General features: G+C 47.6%; 1 protein-coding gene across 1 annotated transcript in view; it reads left to right on the top strand.

The window, feature by feature from the left end:
* The window catches only part of LOC143301569 (atrial natriuretic peptide receptor 2-like), an 82,167-nt gene that overhangs the window by 4,718 nt on the left and 57,449 nt on the right, over positions 1 to 20,000 (top strand). Inside the window, exons 3-7 of the mRNA XM_076615950.1 lie at positions 9,413 to 9,522; positions 14,425 to 14,559; positions 16,491 to 16,709; positions 17,648 to 17,754; positions 19,565 to 19,672. Coding sequence (XP_076472065.1) covers positions 9,413 to 9,522; positions 14,425 to 14,559; positions 16,491 to 16,709; positions 17,648 to 17,754; positions 19,565 to 19,672 — 679 coding nt within the window. The remainder of the gene's footprint in view (positions 1 to 9,412; positions 9,523 to 14,424; positions 14,560 to 16,490; positions 16,710 to 17,647; positions 17,755 to 19,564; positions 19,673 to 20,000) is intronic.

The following is a 20,000-nucleotide window of genomic DNA, read 5'->3' as shown; positions in this document are numbered from 1 at the left end:
CCCCCCTCTCTCTCTCCCTCCCCTCTCTCTCTCTTTCTTCCTCTCTCCCCGTCCATGCCCCTCTCCCTCACCCCCCCCCTCTGTCTGTGTCTCCTCTTACCCTCACCACCCCGCTCTCTCTCTCTCCCTCTCTCTCCCCTAAACGAGGTCAGCTTAAGGGTGACAGGGGTGGGGGGGTTGTTTCACAGAACTGATTTATCTAAGGGCCGTGCTGTCATGCCAACCTTTTGTCTTCAGAACATCAGGAGGATCTGTCCATTGAAGCTATGCATACATGTACATACACGTTATTGCTTAATGCTTATGTACATCCTAACATCCATACATACATACTGAATGACGTACTTGCTCACATGGCATTCTCTGTCTGCCTCTCTCTCTCTCTGTCTCTCTCTCTCTCTCTTTCTCTCTCTCTGTCTCTGTGTCTCTGTCTCTCTCTCTGTCTCTCTGTCTGTCTGTCTGTCTGTCTGTCTCTCTCTCTCTCTCTCTCTCTCTCTCTCTCTCTAATGCGCGTTTGCTTGCTCGCTTTCTCTCGGTGTTTTCAGAACAAAAAATGTGTTGGAATGTCATAAACGTAACAAGTACAACCATATCGATTTAATCCATGGGAAATCGCCTTCAATCTTTCGTCTTCTTTTCTTCATCACGTGTATCTGGAGAACAGGTATAATTGCTATGTCAAACGTGGAATCTATCACGTGGAGTGATGGCCTAGAGGTAACGCGTCCGCCTAGGGAAGCAAGAAAATCTGAGCGCGCTGGTTCAAATCACGGCTCAATCGCCGATATTTTCTCCCCCTCCACTAGACCTTGAGTGGTGGTCTGGACGCTTAGTCATTCGGGTGAGCCGATAAACCGAGGTCCCGTATGCAGCATGCACTTAGCGCACGCGCTTAGCGCACGTAAAAGAACCCACGGCAACAAAAGGGTTGTTCCTGGCAAAATTCTGTAGAAAAATCCACTGCGATAGGAAAAACAAAAATGGGTGGCGCTGTAGTGTAGCGACGCGCTCTCCCTGGGGAGAGCAGCCCGAATTTCACACAGAGAAATCTGCTGTGATAAAAAGAAATACAAATACAAAGCAAACACATTTAGAATTCAAAACCGCAAGTGCGTTATCACATCTACTACTACTAGTAGTAGTAGTAGTAAAAGCGTAGGGACTGGCAGGTCATCTGCCTACTAGACCTCTCGGCCTTTTTCATGCCCCCATCGATTCTTCATCTTTGCTTCTTTCTTTTTCTTTCTTTCTTTCTTTTCTTCTTTTGTTTGTTGTTGTTGGGCGGGATACGCAAGTACACTTCGGCAAGAACTTTGCTGCTTTCATTCATCATAACCAAAAAAAAGTTTTCTTTTAAGGTGGTATTAGTGTCGAGGAGATTTTTGAACGTGTTAGTATTTTGTGCAAGTTCGTTCGGTTGGTAGTGCATTCCACATTTGTGGAATTCGGTTAGCCAAAGGTTTGTCGTTGTTTTTTTTTCCTAAGGTTGGTGTTGCAGTGTTCTAAACAAATTTTCTTTACTGAACACACTACTACTTGGTAAACACACACACGCGTGCGCGCACGCATGCACGCACACATCTTTGTAAGATATCAGCTTTTCATGACAGGTGGTTCAAAATTTACTTATGTAAGCTTACATATTGCGACAGCCCGGGTTGAATGACGTCATTTGAGACTGGAACATTTCCGCCATTCTTCGTCACTTGATTATGACGCGTAAAAAGTTGTGACGTCAACACGAAGGCTCGGAGAAGGAAAGATGTTATATTTCCGAAAATTTCGGCCACGTTCACAATAAGCTCAACCATATACCGTCAGCCTGACACAGCAACACACCTCAGTCAGACACAGCCAGTTACCGTCAGCCTGACACAGCAACACACTTGTACTTCAGTCAGACACAGCCAGTTACCGTCAGCCTGACACAGCAACACACTTCAGTCAGACACAGCCAGTTACCGTCAGCCTGACACAGCAACACACTTCAGTCACACACAGCCAGTTACCGTCAGTCTAACACACCAACACACTTCAGTCACACACAGCCAATTGTCATCAGCCTGACACAGCAACACACTTCAGTCACACACAGCCAGTTGTCATCAGCCTGACACAGCAACACACTTCAGTCACACACAGCCAGCTGCTGTCAGCCTGACACAGCAACACACTTCAGTCACACACAGCCAGTTGCCGTCAGCCTAACACAGCAACACACTTCAGTCACACACAGCCAGTTGCCGTCAGCCTAACACACCAACACACTTCAGTCACACACAGCCAGTTGCCGTCAGCCTAACACACCAACACACTTCAGTCACACACAGCCAGTTGCCGTCAGCCTGACACAGCAACACACTCCAGTCACACACAGCCAGTTGCCGTCAGCCTGACACAGCAACACACTCCAGTCACACACAGCCAGTTGCCGTCAGCCTGACACAGCAACACACTTCAGTCACACACAGCCAGTTGCCGTCAGCCTGACACAGCAACACACTCCAGTCACACACAGCCAGTTGCCGTCAGCCTAACACAGCAACACACTTCAGTCACACACAGCCAATTGTCATCAGCCTGACACAGCAACACACTTCAGTCACACACAGCCAGTTGCCGTCAGCCTGACACAGTAACACACTTCAGTCACACACAGCCAGTTACCGTCAGCCTGACACAGCAACACACTTCAGTCACATACAGACAGTTACCGTCAGCCTGACACAGCAACACACTTCAGTCACGCACGGCCAGTTGCTGTCAGCCTGACACAGCAACACACTCCAGTCACACACAGACAGTTGCCGTCAGCCTGACACAGCAACACACTTCAGTCACACACAGCCAGTTGCCGTCAGCCTGACACAGCAACACACTTCAGTCACACACAGCCAGTTGCTGCCAGCCTGACACAGCAACACACTTCAGTCACACACAGCCAGTTGCTGCCAGCCTGACACAGCAACACACTTCAGTCACACACAGCCAGTTGCTGCCAGCCTGACACAGCAACACACTTCAGTCAGACACAGCCAGTTGCTGCCAGCCTGACACAGCAACACACTTCAGTCACACACAGCCAGTTGCTGCCAGCCTGACACAGCAACACACTCCAGTCACACACAGCCAGTTGCCGTCAGCCTAACACAGCAACACACTTCAGTCACACACAGCCAATTGTCATCAGCCTGACACAGCAACACACTTCAGTCACACACAGCCAGTTGCCGTCAGCCTGACACAGTAACACACTTCAGTCACACACAGCCAGTTGCCGTCAGCCTGACACAGTAACACACTTCAGTCACACACATCCAGCTGCTGTCAGCCTGACACAGCAACACACTTCAGTCACACACAGCCAGTTGCCGTCAGCCTAACACAGCAACACACTTCAGTCACACACAGCCAGTTGCCGTCAGCCTAACACACCAACACACTTCAGTCACACACAGCCAGTTACCGTCAGCCTAACACACCAACACACTTCAGTCACACACAGCCAGTTGCCGTCAGCCTGACACAGCAACACACTCCAGTCACACACAGCCAGTTGCCGTCAGCCTGACACAGCAACACACTCCAGTCACACACAGCCAGTTGCCGTCAGCCTGACACAGCAACACACTTCAGTCACACACAGCCAGTTGCCGTCAGCCTGACACAGCAACACACTCCAGTCACACACAGCCAGTTGCCGTCAGCCTAACACAGCAACACACTTCAGTCACACACAGCCAATTGTCATCAGCCTGACACAGCAACACACTTCAGTCACACACAGCCAGTTGCCGTCAGCCTGACACAGTAACACACTTCAGTCACACACAGGCAGTTACCGTCAGCCTGACACAGCAACACACTTCAGTCACATACAGACAGTTACCGTCAGCCTGACACAGCAACACACTCCAGTCACGCACGGCCAGTTGCTGTCAGCCTGACACAGCAACACACTCCAGTCACACACAGACAGTTGCCGTCAGCCTGACACAGCAACACACTTCAGTCACACACAGCCAGTTGCCGTCAGCCTGACACAGCAACACACTTCAGTCACACACAGCCAGTTGCTGCCAGCCTGACACAGCAACACACTTCAGTCACACACAGCCAGTTGCTGCCAGCCTGACACAGCAACACACTTCAGTCACACACAGCCAGTTGCTGCCAGCCTGACACAGCAACACACTCCAGTCACACACAGCCAGTTGCCGTCAGCCTGACACAGCAACACACTTCAGTCACACACAGCCAGTTGTCATCAGCCTGACACAGCAACACACTCCAGTCACACACAGCCAGTTGTCATCTTCGGCGCTCTCCCAACGGGAAAAAACTGATATAGATGACTGGAGGTCACTCTGCTGGTATGATTTAAGAGTTCAGTCCCTTGGACCAGCCACCAGTTTCATGAAAAAGGGAAAAGAAAGAAAAAGGAAGTCACGTCGCTGCAAGTCACTGTGCTAAAAATAGGTGGACAGCGCATGCCTACTTTGAGCCCCTTTGCTTACTGAAGCCAGCAGAAGTGTGCAATCAGCCATTTTGCTACCCGTGTCAGTATAGCGCGAAGCAGTGACTACATGTATGTAGCCGAGTGCTCAGCTGGCTACGATGACTGCTTCACGGCACGCTTTCACTTGCTCGCGGCGTTAGTTAAGCTGGCATTCCTTTGTGTGCCACCACAGCAAGTTTGCGCTACAAGTGCGCTACATTACTTTGGTAAATAAACCATTGCCAGATATCAATCAAGACACAACATTTGGCATGTCGTTGGGGCAAGCATAACACGATATCATCGAAAATACAGTTCAGAAACTACCACCAGTTTGCAGACGACTTCTCAACGGACTGACGACCGGATACGAGAAACAATATGGCGTCCAGTTGGCTTCAGCTTTCCTGATCAATGAGCTGCTGTCCATCTAAGTTTAGAACAGTGGCTGCAAGTTAAAATAGCTGGCTGGAGACAGTAGTGGTCAGTACGAACACTTTCCGCCAGCATGCATAGCGGGGAAGCGCAAAAAAACACGCGCACAATTCTCAAACTGCTACTGCCAGCCCCTAACTCCCTCCATTCCTCTTTCCACAAATTGACCGTCTTTTGTTGTGGTTTTTTTTCGTATAATTTTTGTCTTCTTCTCTTCCCTGTGTCATTTTGTTCAGCTGGCTCCCTCCTCAGGATTCAAACTGTAAGTTTTTGGTTCTTTGTATTTGTTTGTTTGTATCTGTGTTTCTTTTTATCACAACAGATTTCTCTGTGTGAAATTCGGGCTGCTCTCCCCAGGGAGAGGGCGTCGCTACACTACAGCGCCACCCTCTTTTTTTGTATTTTTCCTGCATGTAGTTTTTATTTGTTTTTCCTATCGAAGTGGATTTTTCTACAGAATTTTGCCAGGAACAACCCCTTTGTTGCCGTGGGTTCTTTTACGTGCGCTAAATGCATGCTGCACACGGGACCTCGGTTTATCGTCTCATCCGAATGACTAGCGTCCAGACCACCACTCAAGGTCTAGTGGAGGGGGAGAAAATATGGGCGGCTGATCCGTGATTCGAACCAGCGCGCTCAGATTCTCTTGCTTCCTAGGCGGACGCGTTACCTCTAGGCCATCACTCCACTTCGACTTCGTCTGACCTCGCCTTTCATTGTTATGTCTAGAGTGATGTGAAATTTTTTGAAGTGGGTTAGGATTTGAACTGAATGAGAGAGTGTTAGGCCGGCAGTAAGAATGTGTTCGTGATGATATTTGTTGTGGGAAGGGGGGGTTTTTCATTTCTAAATATCCGGAAGAATAAATGAATAAATGTGCAAGAAGGGAAGGTAAAAATGATTTCGTTATTTGTCCTTGGTCGGAATTGGTAGCGGAAGGTGTGAGCCTGGGTATTTGTTACGGTTTTTTTTGTTTTATATATATATATATATATATATATATATATATATATATATATATATATATATATATATATAATAGCAATCTTATTTGTAGCAAAATGTTATGCAAGAGAGGGGGAACAGTGATGTGAATAAACTACAAAAACAACAGCTTTCGTATCGAGATGAAAGACATTTGAACAAACAAACGATCACACACGCGTTTCCCAGGCACAGAAACATAGCGTTTATCACGTGGGACAACAACAAAAAAAAAAAAAAAAACGACTGCACGTGCCATGCTGAGCGAATGAACTGCCCGGCGCCACCTCTCGGGTTACAAGGGCGATAAACGCTGCGTCCGGTCACATGACAAACGAGCGCATGGCGGGAAGACAACGCCGCAGCCATCTTGAGGGGACCATAATGGATAGTTCCGAACAGTACAAACGAAACACGTGAGTGCGTGGGTCGGGGTATGCGTGCAGATCGGTCTGAAAGGAGCAGGGGGGGGAATGGATGTGGGAGGTTTCGCGCATGCGTGCGGACCTGCCTTACGTTGTGTGTTTTTTGTCGCCGGTGCAGTGTCATCAAATGACGTCAGCAACTGTGAGGAGACAGATGAGCAAATAGATTTGGATCCGTTTTTCATCTGTGTCTTGTGGTTCAACTGGCTCGTAGGGGGGAGGTGAGGAGGAGGGGGTGGGGGGCAAGGGGGGGGGGAGATTCTTCCCAAAAGGAACGTGTAGGGCACAGTTATTGACCTCCGAAAACATATTTTTAAAACCTTTTTTTTTCTTTCTTTTTTTAACTCTCTCCATACGAACGGCGAAAGAGACGACGTTAACAGCGTTTCACCCCAATTACCATCATCAAACTATTGCAAGCGGAAGGCTCTTATACTGAAGAGGTGAATGTTGACAAAGAATACCACAATTCTGACGACGGAAGCTAAAGGTTTGGTCATTCAGACACCCACTGGACATCTGAGGGGTCTGTGTAGAGGAGAAGAGAGGACTGGCCGTACTGAGTGAGTTAAAGAAGGAGTTGGAGGGGGTGGTGGAGTACATGCATATGACACTCCTCCACTTGTTTGGACTCTGCAGACATCTGTCTTTTTGTCTGCCTGTTTGTCTGTCTCTGTCTCTCCCTCTTTCTGTCTGTCTCTATCTTTCTCTCTGTTTCTGACAGATCTGTCTATATCGCATTGTGTTTCTCTCGATCGATCACATCTGTATGTGTGTGTGTGTGTGTGTGTCTTTGTCTCTGTCTCTCTCTGTCTGTCTGTCTGTCTCTCTCTCTGTCTCTTTGTCTCTGTCTGTCTCTCACTCTATCTCTCTCTCTCTCTCTATGTCTCTTTGTCTCTGTCTGTCTGTCTGTCTCTGTCTCTCTCTCTCTGTTCCTTAGAGACAACGTCGCTATCCTTTGTAACAACAGTATAACTTCATAGCCACTTAAACAAAACCCTTCACCACTATGATGATGTGCTGGGAAAATATCGCAGTAATAAGAAACTCTAGAGAAAGCTGGACAGTACAAGGTCTTCAGAGAAGAAGAACTTGTATTTTCCAAGTTCTCCCTAGAGTTTCTTATTAACACTACGATATTTTTTGTACACCCCTTTTCTTTCTTAAAGGGGAAAGAATGGAGTTTCGTCGTATGATGAACATTCCTTGAACTAACGTCTTTCCCACAGACAGAACCCCTTTACCACCCCCTCCCTCCTGTCCAACCACCCCACTCCCCACCCCCACCCCCACCCCATCCTACCACCCCCACTCCCCACTCCCCACCCACCATCTCGTTTCCCACTCCCTCTCCTAACCTCCGTGGCCCTTCCGGCCTCCGGCGACTAACCGTTCTCTTAGAAACCCAACGAGAAACAAAACACGCAATAACAATACAATAATTGTATTTATATAGCGCTGACTCTTATGCAGAGACAAATCAAAGCGCTTTCGCACCAGTCATTCACACGCATGCATAACTCTAAAACTGTAGAAACTAAAGACAAGGAAGAGGCGGGCAAAGGAGGCTATTTTGGGAAGAGGTGGGTTTTAAGGCCCAGACTTGAAAGAGCTGAGTGTGGAGACTTGACGAAGCGAAAGAGGAAGTTCATTCCAATCGCAAGGTCCAGAGACAGAGAAAGAACGGCGGCCAACAGTCGAGTGTTTGAATGGATGTGCGTAAACAGAGTGGATCCGAAGCCGATCGTAGTGAGCGAGATGGAGTGTAGAGGTGAAGGCAGCCGCAGACATAGAAAGGGGCAGTTTTGTGAATACATCTATAACATAGAGTGCTGATCTTGTACTTTATTCGGTGTGAGACAGGGAGCCAGTGGAGATGTTGCAAAAGAGGAGTGATGTGCTCAGATTTTTTCTTTCTGAGGACGAGTCGGGCAAGCCTAACGAGAAAAGAACACGCGAACAAGTGGGCCCCAGAGAATCCTGAGGGACTTTCACACACACACCCCTGACCTCATGCATTCCCCTTGTGGCATGTGTCACCTCTAGGGAGACAACCGGGGGGGGGGGGCAGTTTGTGGTCACTGCCTTGTCGCCCTTAGATTTGGGTCACTTACGACACGCTTTTCGGCAGTTTGTAAAGTCGTGATATTGCTTTTTTTCTTCTTCTTTTTTTTTTTTAAAAAAGAATCTACCAGCGCTTAAGAGTGGGAATGGTTGGGACGAGTTGAAGCGAAAACAAAAACAGGCACATAGACACACAGACACACCCGTGTGCGCGCGCACATACCCACCCACCCACCCACCCACACACACACACACACACACACACACACAGACACAGAGTTTGGGTGTAACATTGTTGTCATTTTTCGGTTTGCCATTTAGAATTATATTTCGTCATTTCACTGTATTTGGAAAGGTAGAAATGTTAAACACAGCATGTTATCAATTTCAGTTTGTTTGTTTCTTAAATCGTTCTCGTAATCTTTCAGTGCACCGTGCAACTTTTCGAAGACACGGCTTTTGTATTCATTTTCTTGTGTGTGTGTGTGTGTGTGTGTGTGTGTGTGTGTGTGTGTGTGTGTGTGTGTGTGCGTATGTGAGTGCGTGTATGTCTGTTCGTGTAAGTGTGTGTGTGTGTGTGTGTGCGTATGTCCGTGTGTCTGTGTGTGTGTCTCTGTGTCTGTATGTGCGTGTGCTTATAAGTATGTGTGTTTGCGTGTGCATGTAAGTGTGCGTGTGCATGTAAGTATGTGTGTGTGTTTGTGTGTGTGTGTACACACTCGCGCTCTCACGTGTGTGTCCGAAACTATGCTGGAGTGAGGGCTGCATGTGTACGGCAGAGAGAGATTGTGGAGTAGTAGCAGTAGCAGCAGCAGCAGCAGTAGTAGTACTAGTCCCAAAAAAATTTAATATAAAAAAATTTGAAAAAATGTGTTCGCGCGCGCGCGCGTGTGTGTGTGTGTGCGCGCGCATGCGTATGTGTTCGTGTGTGTGTGTGTGTGTGTGTGTGTGGGCGCGTGTGTATGTGTGTGTGTGCGTGCGCGCGTGTTATGTGTGTGTGTTTCAGGGTCAAATGGTACGACAGTAAGTGTGATCCCAAAGCGGCTCTGACGGCCGCCGTGGATGCCCGCAGGGACTTCGATCCTGACGTCTTCTTGGGCCCGCCCTGCTCTGAGGGTGAGTCCCCTCCTCCTCCTCCTCCGCCTTCTCCTCCTCTTCATCCTCTTCCTCCTTCTCCTCTTCCTTATCCCCCTCCTCTTCCCAATCCCCCTCGTCCTCCTCCTTCTCCTCCTCTTCATTCTCCTCTTCCTCTTTCTCCTCCCCTTCCTCCTCCTCCCCCTTTTCTTCCTCCTCCCTCTCCTCCTTCTTCCTCCTATTCCTCCCCCTCCTCCTCCCCCTCCTCTCTCTCTCCTCCCTTCTTTCCCCTATCCTCCCCCTCCTTCTCCTCCTTCCTCCTCTTCCTCTCCCCTCTCTTCCTCCTCTCCTCCTGTTCCTGTTCTTTCTTTCCTCCATGGTGTTTTATCCCCAAGTGTTCTTTTCTTTTGTCTTTTTGGGTTCTCTTGTCTTTTCTTGTTGTGGTCTTTTTCTGGGTCCACTATGGTCTTTTATGGTTGGTCTTTTTACTGGGTCCCTTGTCTTTTTCCATTGTCTTTTTACTGGTCCTCCAGTTGTCTTCTGGTACTCATAGTGGTCTTTTACTGGGTCCTGGTCCTTACTGGTACTCATTGGTCTTTTACTGGGTCCTCCCAGTTGTCTTTTTACTGGGTACACATAGTGGTCTTTTTACTGGGTCCAATAGTGGTCTTTTTACTGGGTACTCCTAGTTATCTTTTTACTGGTCCTCCCATTGTCTTGTTACTGGGTACTCATAGTGGTCTTTTTACTGGGTCCACATAGTGGTCTTTTTACTGGGTCCTCCCAGTTGTCTTTTTACTGGGTCCTCATAGTGGTCTTTTTACTGGGTCCACATAGTGGTCTTTTTACTGGGTCCTCCCAGTTGTCTTTTTACTGGGTCCTCCCAGTTGTCTTTTTACTGGGTCCTCCTAGTGATCTTTTTACTGGGTCCACATAGTGGTCATTCTACTGAGTCCTCTTAGTTGTCATTTTACTGGGTCCTCCCAGTTGTCTTTTTACTGGGTCCACATAGTGGTCTTTTTACTGGGTCCACATAGTGGTCATTCTACTGAGTCCTCTTAGTGGTCTTTTTACTGAGTCCTCGTAGTGGTCTTTCTACTGGGTCCTCGTAGTGGTCTTTTTACTGAGTCCTCGTAGTGATCTTTCTACTGGGTCCTCTTAGTGGTCTTTCTACTGGGTCCTCGTAGTGGTCTTTTTACTGAGTCCTCTTAGTGGTCTTTCTACTGGGTCCTCCTAGTGGTCTTTTTACTGGGTCCTTCTAGTGGTCTTTTTACTGGGTCCTCTTAGTGGTCTTTCTACTGGGTCATTCTTGTGGACTTTTTACTGGGTCCTCTTAGTGGTCTTTCTAGAGTCCTCTTAGTGGTCTTTCTACTGGGTCCTCTTAGTGGTCTTTCTACTGTGTCCTCTTAGTGGTCTTTCTACTGTGTCCTCTTAGTGGTCTTTCTACTGTGCCCTCTTAGTGGTCTTTCTACTGTGTCCTCTTAGTGGTCTTTCTACTGGGTCCTCTTAGTTGTCTTTTTACTGAGTCCTCTTAGTGGTCTTTTTACTGGGTCCTCTTAGTGGTCTTTCTACTGTGTCCTCTTAGTGGTCTTTCTACTGAGTCCTCTTAGTGGTCTTTCTACTGGGTCCTCTTAGTGGTCTTTTTACTGAGTCCTCTTAGTGGTCTTTCTACTGGGTCCTCTTAGTGGTCTTTCTACTGGGTCCTCTTAGTGGTCTTTCTACTGTGCCCTCTTAGTGGTCTTTCTACTGTGTCCTCTTAGTGGTCTTTCTACTGTGTCCTCTTAGTGGTCTTTCTACTGTGCCCTCTTAGTGGTCTTTCTACTGGGTCCTCTTAGTTGTCTTTTTACTGAGTCCTCTTAGTTGTCTTTTTACTGAGTCCTCTTAGTGGTCTTTCTACTGTGCCCTCTTAGTGGTCTTTCTACTGTGTCCTCTTAGTGGTCTTTCTACTGGGTCCTCTTAGTTGTCTTTTTACTGAGTCCTCTTAGTGGTCTTTTTACTGGGTCCTCTTAGTGGTCTTTCTACTGTGTCCTCTTAGTGGTCTTTTTACTGGGTCCTCTTAGTTGTCTTTTTACTGAGTCCTCTTAGTGGTCTTTTTACTGGGTCCTCTTAGTGGTCTTTGTACTGGGTTCTTCAAGTGGTCTTTCTACTGGGTCCTCATAATGGTCTTTTTACTGGGTCCTTCTAGTGGTCTTTCTACTGAGTCCCTCTACCCACTGCCCTGATTTTTGTTTTTGTTTTTTGTTGTTGTTTTTGTTTTTTTTCGGTTTTTTTGTTTGTTTGTTTTGTTTAGCAATCTTGGAAATATGGGTTCGAACAATTTAATAGTAGATTATTCAATGAACGATATTCTTAGTGCAGACACACTGCCATAGAACACGAAATCCTTTTCCGAGTAAAACCTTGAAGACAACACAGAAAGAAAGAAAAAAGCAACAATGAACGGAAGAAACATATGTAACAAGAAGAGAAAGTATGGAAAACATATGTAGGGACAGTCGGGGGAAAGATGCTGTATGTAATATAGCAACACAGAAGCACGCTATTGCTATTAATCTAATGTATAGCTGTACAGTGCTGGTGAAGGCTGCTCCCTCTCAAGATGTTTGTCTTCTGGGATAGGTTATTTATTGCTTCGCTGTGACGTCGGCAGGTGAGGTATGCGTGGGAAAACCGTATGTGTGTGTGTGTGTGTGTGTGTTTTGTGCGTGCGTGTGTGTTTGTGTGTGTGTGTGTGTGAGCGTGTGGTTTGGTTTGGTGTGTGTGTGTGTGTCTGTGAGAGAGAGAGAGAGAGAGAGAGAGAGCGTATCGTTTGGTTTGGTGTGGTGTGTGCGTGTGCGCACGCGCGCGTGTGTGTGTGTGTATGTGTGTGTGTGTGTTTGTGTGTGTGCGCGTGCTTGTTGTGGGTGTTTGTAGGTGCGTATGTGTGCGTGGGTGGGGTGGGTGGGTGTGTGTGTGGGCGTGTGTGTCTAGTGTTTGTTGTGGGTGTTTGTGGGTGTGTATAGTGTTTGTTGTGTGTGTTTGTGGGTGCGTGCGTGTGGTGTGTGTGTGTGTGTGTGTGTATCCAGTGTTTGTTGTGTCTGTGGGTGCGTATGTGTGAGCGTGGTGTGTGTGTGTGTGTGGGTGTGTATAGTGTTTGTTGTGTGTGTTTGTGGGTGCGTGCGTGTGTGGTGTGTGTGTGTGTGTGTGTGCAGTGTTTGTTGTGTCTGTGGGTGCGTATGTGTGAGCGTGGTGTGTGTGTGTGTGTGTGTGTGTGTGTGTGTACAGTGTTTGTTGTGGGTGTTTGTGAGTGCATATGTGTGAGCGTGTGTGTGTGTGTGTGAGTGTGTGTGTGAGTGTGTGTGTGTGTGTGTGTGTGTGTGTCGGGAGGGTGTTGGTAGTGGGGGGCGGAGAAGGACCGTGGTGGTGGAGGAGTTTAAGTGACATCTTCATTTATGACACATGTTTGACACAATAGTTCTATGAAAATGTAAGAACGTATTCTCCTCCTCCTCCTCCTCCTTCTTCTTCTTCTTCTCCTTATTATTATGATTGTTGTTGTTGTTCTTGTTGTTGCTGCTGTTGCTGTTGTTGTTACTAGCAATAGTTGCGGTATTGTTGCTGTTTTGTTTTTTTGTTTTTTTATTGTTATAATTACCATCACCACACGAAAGGGTTGTCCCTGGCAAAATTCTGTAGAAAAATCTGCTTCGATAGGAAAAACAAATAAAACTGCACGCAGGAAAAATTACTACCAAAAAAAAATGGGTGGCGCTCTCAGTGTAGCGACGCGCTCTCCCTGGGGAGAGCAGCCCGAATTTCACACAGAGAAATTTGTTGTGACAAAAAACAAGAAATACAATGCAATGCAATGCAATGCAATGCAATTATCAACAAGATTGTTATTATTCTACCCCTCCTCCTCCTTCCCCCCACCCCCTTATCCCCCCACCCCCTTATCTCCCCAGGTATGAGCGGGCTGGCTAAGCTGGGATCTCACTGGAACATACTTGTGGTGTTAGTATTATTCATTACCATACTCTCAAACTAGGAGGCGAAATTGCACTGGCTCTGAGTGCTGCAGCACTGGGGGGCTAGTTGGCCTTTGGGAACCATCCTCAACGCCGACTGTCCTAAAACCCTCTTGGCCGAGAGAGTGGGGATGTAACTTGGGCAAGACACTCTCCACTATAATCAAATTCTAGCCCAGGTAGTCGGAACAGCAGCTGCCTCCTCTGCTGTTCTGATGGTCATAGTCGGACGTGACTGACTATCATACAGACATTATCACCAGTCATTGTTATTATTGTATTTCTCTATTTTTGTCACAACTGATTTCTCTGTGTGAAATTCGGGCTGCTCTCCCCAGGGAGAGCGCGTCGCTACACTGAGAGTGCCACCCTCTTTTTTTGCATTTTTTTCTGCGTGCAGTTTTGTTTGTTTTACCTATTGAAGCTTTTTTTAACTAAATTTTGCCAGGGACAACCCTTTTGTTGCCGTGGGTTCTTTTACGTGCGCAAAGTGCATGCTGCAAACGGGACCTCGGTTTGTCGTCTCATCCGAATTGTTGTCTCGTTCGTCATTTATCAGATGGATTCCCCCGTCTCCTCGACGAAGGCGGCAGTACGTCGCAGGTCCTCCAGTCCTCCGTAGAGCTTCCGGGCCGCTGGGATTGGGTCGGGCCAGGTTTTCTTTCGGAGCGCTTAGTGGAGCGGGCAGGACTGCAGCAGATGTTCTGTTGTCTGGCTGCCTGTTCTGCAGGGGCACTGCTCTGTGTCGCCGATTCGGAGTTTCGTGTATAGGTGGTGTTTCAGGCGGTTGTGGCCTGTCCTGAGCCTGAAAATGGCTACCTGATCTCGTCGAGGTAGGTCGGGTCTGCTCTGTTGTGGTGTGGCGTGGATGCTGCTGCTTCCACTTGTTTTTCATCCGAATGACTCTACCCCTCCTCCTTTTGTCCCTACCTACTAGGTATGAGCGGGGTGGCCATGCTGGCATCTCACTGGAACATACCTGTGGTGGGCTGGGTGTCTAACAGTCACGAGCTGAGGAACAGGCATACCTACTCCACTCTCGTCCGTGTCCTGGGGCCGCTCAACAAGTTCTGTAGGTACCTCTGTGTGTGTGTGTGTGTTGGGGAGGGGGGTTCTCTGTGTGTGTGGTGGGAGGACTGGGTGGGGGGTCTGTGTGTGTGTGTTTGTGTGTGTGTGTGGGGGGTCTGTGTGTGTGTGTGTGTGTGTGTGGGCAGGTGGTGGGGGGGGGTTCTGTGTGTGTGTGTGTGTGTGTGTGTATGTGTGTGTGTGTTTGTGTGTGTGTGTGGGGGGGGTTCTGTGTGTGTGTGTGTGTGTGTGTTGTGTATTTGTGTGTGTGTGTGTGTGTGGGGGGGTTGTGTGTGTGGAGGGGGGGGGCGAAGGGGGGCTTTTGTGTGTGTGTGTTGTGTGTGTGTGTTTGTCTGTGTGTGTGTGTGTTTGTGTGTGTGTCTGGGTCTGTGTGTGTGTCTCCGTGTGTGTGGGTGTGTGTCTGTCTGTCTGTCTGTGTCTGTGTGTGTGTCTGTCTGTCTGTCTGTGTCTGTCTGTCTGTCGGTCTGAAGGACAGACACACTTGTTCTACCCTCATCCATGTCCTGAGGTCCCTCAACAAGTTCTGTCTGTCTGTCTGTCTGTGTCTGTGTGTAGGACGACCACTACTACAGCTACTACTGCTACTACCACTACTTCTACAACAACAGCAGCAACTACTACTACTACTACTGCTACTGTCCACCCACAACCACCACCCTTTTCTTCCAGCTAACACGATGACCTTCGTGAAGTCTCTGTTCCGGCACTACTACTACTACTACTGCTGCTGCTGCTACTGCTGCTACTACTACTACTGCTACTACTGTTGCTGCTGCTACTGCTACTGCTACTACTGTTTCCACCCACAGCCACACCCACTTTCTTCCAGCCCAGACAATGACCTACGTAAAATCCCTGTTACGGTACTACTACTACTGCTACTACTATTACTACTACTACTATCATTATACAGCTACCGCTATAACTCTTACTACTACTGCTACGTTCCACCACCACCACCCACCCCTTTCTTCCAGCCTAGACAATGACCTGCGTGAAGTCCCTGTTCTGGTACAACTACTATTACAACAACAACAACTACTACTACTACTACCACCACCACCACTACTACTACTATTACTACTACTGCTACTACTTTCCATCCACCACCCACAACCCACACCCCCTGTTCCGGACCTACTACTCCTACTACGAACTACTATTACTATACAGCAACAACAAAATAACTACTACTACTACTGCTGCTGCTGCTTTCCATCCACCACCCACAACCCACACCCCCTGTTCCGGACCTACTACTCCTACTACGAACTACTATTACTATACAGCAACAACAAAATAACTACTACTACTACTGCTGCTACAACTTTCCACCCACAACCACACCCCCTGTTCCGGAACTACTACTACTACAAACTACTATTACTATACAACAACAACAACAAAATAACAACAACTACTACTACTGCTGCTACTACTTTCCACCCACAACCACACCCCCTGTTCCGGAACTACTACTACTACTACAAACTACTATTACTATACAACAACAACCACAAAATAACTACTACTACTGCTGCTGCTGCTACGAACTACTATTATTATACAACAACAACAACAACAAAATAACAACTACTAGTACTACTGCTGCTGCTACTTTCCATCCACTAGCCACAACCACACCCCCTGTTACGGAACTACTACTACAAACTACTATTACTATACAACAACAACAACAACAAAATAACAACAACTACTACTACTACTGCTGCTACTACTTTCCATCCACCACCCACAACCACACCCCCTGTTCCGGAACTACTACTACTACGAACTACTATTACTATATAACAACAAAATAACAACAACCACTACTACTACTACTGCTACTGCTACTGCTACTTTCCACCCACACCCACCACCACCACCACCACCACCACCCTCCTTTTCTCCTAGCCAACACAATGACCTACGTGAAGTCCTTATTCCGCTGGAACCGGTTCGCCATGATCTACGACACGGATACCACCTATCGATCGGTGCACAACGCCATCGCTACCCTGCTTCGGCGCCCGAATGGCGGGAACACTGTACCGTCCACCCATGGTGTCCACCCCGATAAGCCGGACTTCGAGATCCGAGACATCTTCCTGCAAATCCGGAAATACGCCAGAAGTGAGGAATTTGGGGATGTGGGGGGATGTGGGGGGGGGGTGAGGGGTGAGGGGGGAGTGAGGAGGAAAGGGGGGGATGGTGGGGGTGAGGGAGGGAGAGGAGGGGCCGAGGAGTTGGGGTGGGGGAGGGAGGAGGGAGAGAGAGGCGGGGGGCGGGGGGGGGGGGGCGAAGAAGTTGGCGTGTTTGTGAAGGTCATTGAGAAAGGTGTTTTCTTTTTCTTCTTCTTTTCTTTCTTTTTTTTTCGGGGGGGGGGGGGGAGGTTGGGAGGAGGACGGGGGGGGGGGGGGGGCGTAGGGGGGGCTGAGATGCGTGTTTGTTATGGGTAGCGGAAGGTGGAGGTGGGTGGAGATGGGAGTTGTGTGTGTGTGTGCTTTTGGATGTGAGTGTCAGTGGGTAGTTGCGCGTATGTGTGTGTGTATATGTGTATGTGTGTGTGGTGTGCGTGGTGTGTGGTGTGTGTGTGTGTGTGTGTGGTGTGTGTGTTTGTGTGGTGTGTGTTGTGTGTGTGGTGTGTGTGTGTGTTTGATAGATAGATAGCAAGACAGAAAGAGAGAGAGGGGGAGGGGTAAGAGCGGAGGTGTGAAGGTGAGAAATGCGGGGATGCCAGTGTGAATGTGTGTGTATTTTTGTGATAGATAGGTAGGTAGGTAGATAGATAGACAGGTAGGTAGGTAGATAGATAGACAGGTAGGTGGGTAGGTAGAAAGACAGATAGATAGATAGACAGGTAGGTAGGTAGATAGACAGGTAGGTAGATAGACAGACAGACACAGAGATGGGGGAACGGTGGAGGTGAGGGTGGTGAAGGGTGTGAAAAGTTTGTGAATATGCGAGAGTGTTTGTGTGATAGATAGATAGATAGATAGATAGATAGAGAAACAGCTTTGTGTTTGAGAGTCTTCAGGCATTGAAATGGCTGACCATGTGGTTCCCCTCAGTAATCATCTTCTCCGTGCCGTGGCTGTCAATGAGGAAGTACATGCTGGTTGCGCACGAGCTGGGAATGACGTCAGGAGAATTCGCCTTCATCTGCATCAACAGTGACGTAAGCGGTTACTCATCTTCCTCGAAGCTATTGAGAATTGTGTAATCTATAATTATGGTTAACTCTCTCCATTCACAAGGTGCACAACTTCAAGTCAGTGCCTGCTTCCGCTACCGATTCAGCTAGCACACAGGTAAATAAAAGGTGCATTGGAACAAACCCAGACACTTCCTCAAAAAGGGAAGCGCCGGGCCCTGTCCTCATACCGATCATTTGACATGTGCACACAGCAGCAAAGACAGAAGAAATGTGCAAACATCAATTAGCTTTTATTCAAGACTGGCATAGCCTCTTAAAACACAGAACACATGGACAATACAGAACAAACACATGGTTGCCTCGGTGGAAATTAACAAATAATGAGGCCAGGAGATGAAATGATTGACAAATAGTAAAGCAGCACTGTGTACCGTGTGAATGGAGAGAGTTACCACTCTGTACGCATTGGACGACTGTGGTCGGCGGAGCTGAAAGCAAAAGCATTTGATTTGGTTTGATGCTGTCACAAAGAAGGGGCAACATCGCAGACGCTCATCCACCAATACAGTGCCCGTGAAGGTCTGGGTTCGAATCCCGCTCCTGCTCTTTCTCCCAAGTTTTAGTGGAGTGATGGCCTAGAGGTAACGCGTCCGCCTAGGAAGCGAGAGAATCTGAGTGCGCTGGTTCGAATCACGGTTCAGCCGCCGATAATTTCTCCCCCTCCACTAGACCTTGAGTGGTGGTCTGGACGCTTAGTCATTCGGATGAGACGATAAACCGAGGTCCCGTGTGCAGCATGTATTTAGTGCACGTAAAAGAACCCACGGCAACAAAAGGGTTGTTCCTGGCAAAAATTCTGTAGAAAAATCCACTTCTATACGAAAAAAAAAAAACTACACGCTGGAAAAAATACCAAAAAAATGGTTGGCGCTGTAGTATAGCGACGCGCTCTCCCTGGGGAGAGCAGCCCGAATTTCACACAGAGAAATCTGTTGTAATAAAAAGAAATACAAATACAACAAATACAAGTTTGACTGGAAAAATCAAACTGAACGCCTAATCATTTGGGTGAGACGACACACTGAGGTCCCCGCATGCAGCACTCACTGGAAAAGAACCCACGGCAACAACAGGGTTTGTCCTCTGGCGAACATTCTGAAGATAAAACCCGCCCCTGATATATAGGTACACAAAATTAATAATATATATATTGCATGCACTCAAGGCCTGACTAAGCGCGTTGGGTTACGCTGCTGGTCAGGCAATCTACCCAGCAGATGCGGGGTATCTGTATCTGTATCTGTATTTCTTTTTATCACAACAGATTTCTCTGTGTGAAATTCGGGCTGCTCTCCCCAGGGAGAGCGCGTCGCTATACTACAGCGCCACCCTTTTTTTTTTCTTTTTTTTTTTGTATTTTTTCCTGCGTGCAGTTTTATTTGTTTTTCCTATCGAAGTGGATTTTTCTACAGAATTTTGCCAGGAACAACCTTTTTGTTGCCGTGGGTTCTTTTACGTGCGCTAAGTGCATGCTGCACACGGGACCTCGGTTTATCGTCTCATCCGAATGACTAGCGTCCAGACCACCACTCAAGGTCTAGTGGAGGGGGAGAAAATATCGGCAGCTGAGCCGTGATTCGAACCAGCGCGCTCAGATTCTCTCTCGCTTCCTAGGCGGACGCGTTACCTCTAGGCCATCACTCCACGTAAACGGGTAGTTAGTTTCGAACGCTGCGACGCCGCCTTGAGAAAAGTGAAAGCGAAAGTGAAACTGTGACAAAGAGGAGGTACCGATGACAGCGTTGACGTGAGAGTGACGTGCACTTGGCAGGTGTACACGCGCACAGGACTGCAAGATGACGTGCAGTCTGACAGGGTATGGCGTCGGAACGATACTCACGACGATGCAGCCAGGAAGGCCTTTGAAGCCGTCATCTATGTGAGTAGTCTGATTTCTTGCTGACAAAAAAAAAAAGAATATGATTTTCTAAAAAAAAAAAAATAATAAAAAATAAAAAAATTTAATAAAAAAAAAACAAGAGAGGCAAGGCCTTCAAGACTCACTTGTGATACACTTTTTAAAAAAATCCAAGCTTTTTATATATTGAGTATAATTTCAAAATGTAATGTTTAAGATGAGAAAGATCAGTTTAAAGCAAATTAAGTCCCCTAGCATTAATTACAGAGTAATTTCCCTTTTTTTTTGAAGTGCTGTTTGAACAAAAAATGATAATAATGACTGCTCTTGTTGTTGGGTCAGAATATCA

Source organism: Babylonia areolata, chromosome 27 (genome assembly GCF_041734735.1).
Source record: "Babylonia areolata isolate BAREFJ2019XMU chromosome 27, ASM4173473v1, whole genome shotgun sequence".
In the NCBI taxonomy this organism is placed as follows: Eukaryota; Metazoa; Mollusca; class Gastropoda; order Neogastropoda; family Buccinidae; genus Babylonia; species Babylonia areolata.
Note: the sequence above shows the minus strand (reverse complement) of the source record. Positions and strands in the feature narration are given on the sequence as shown.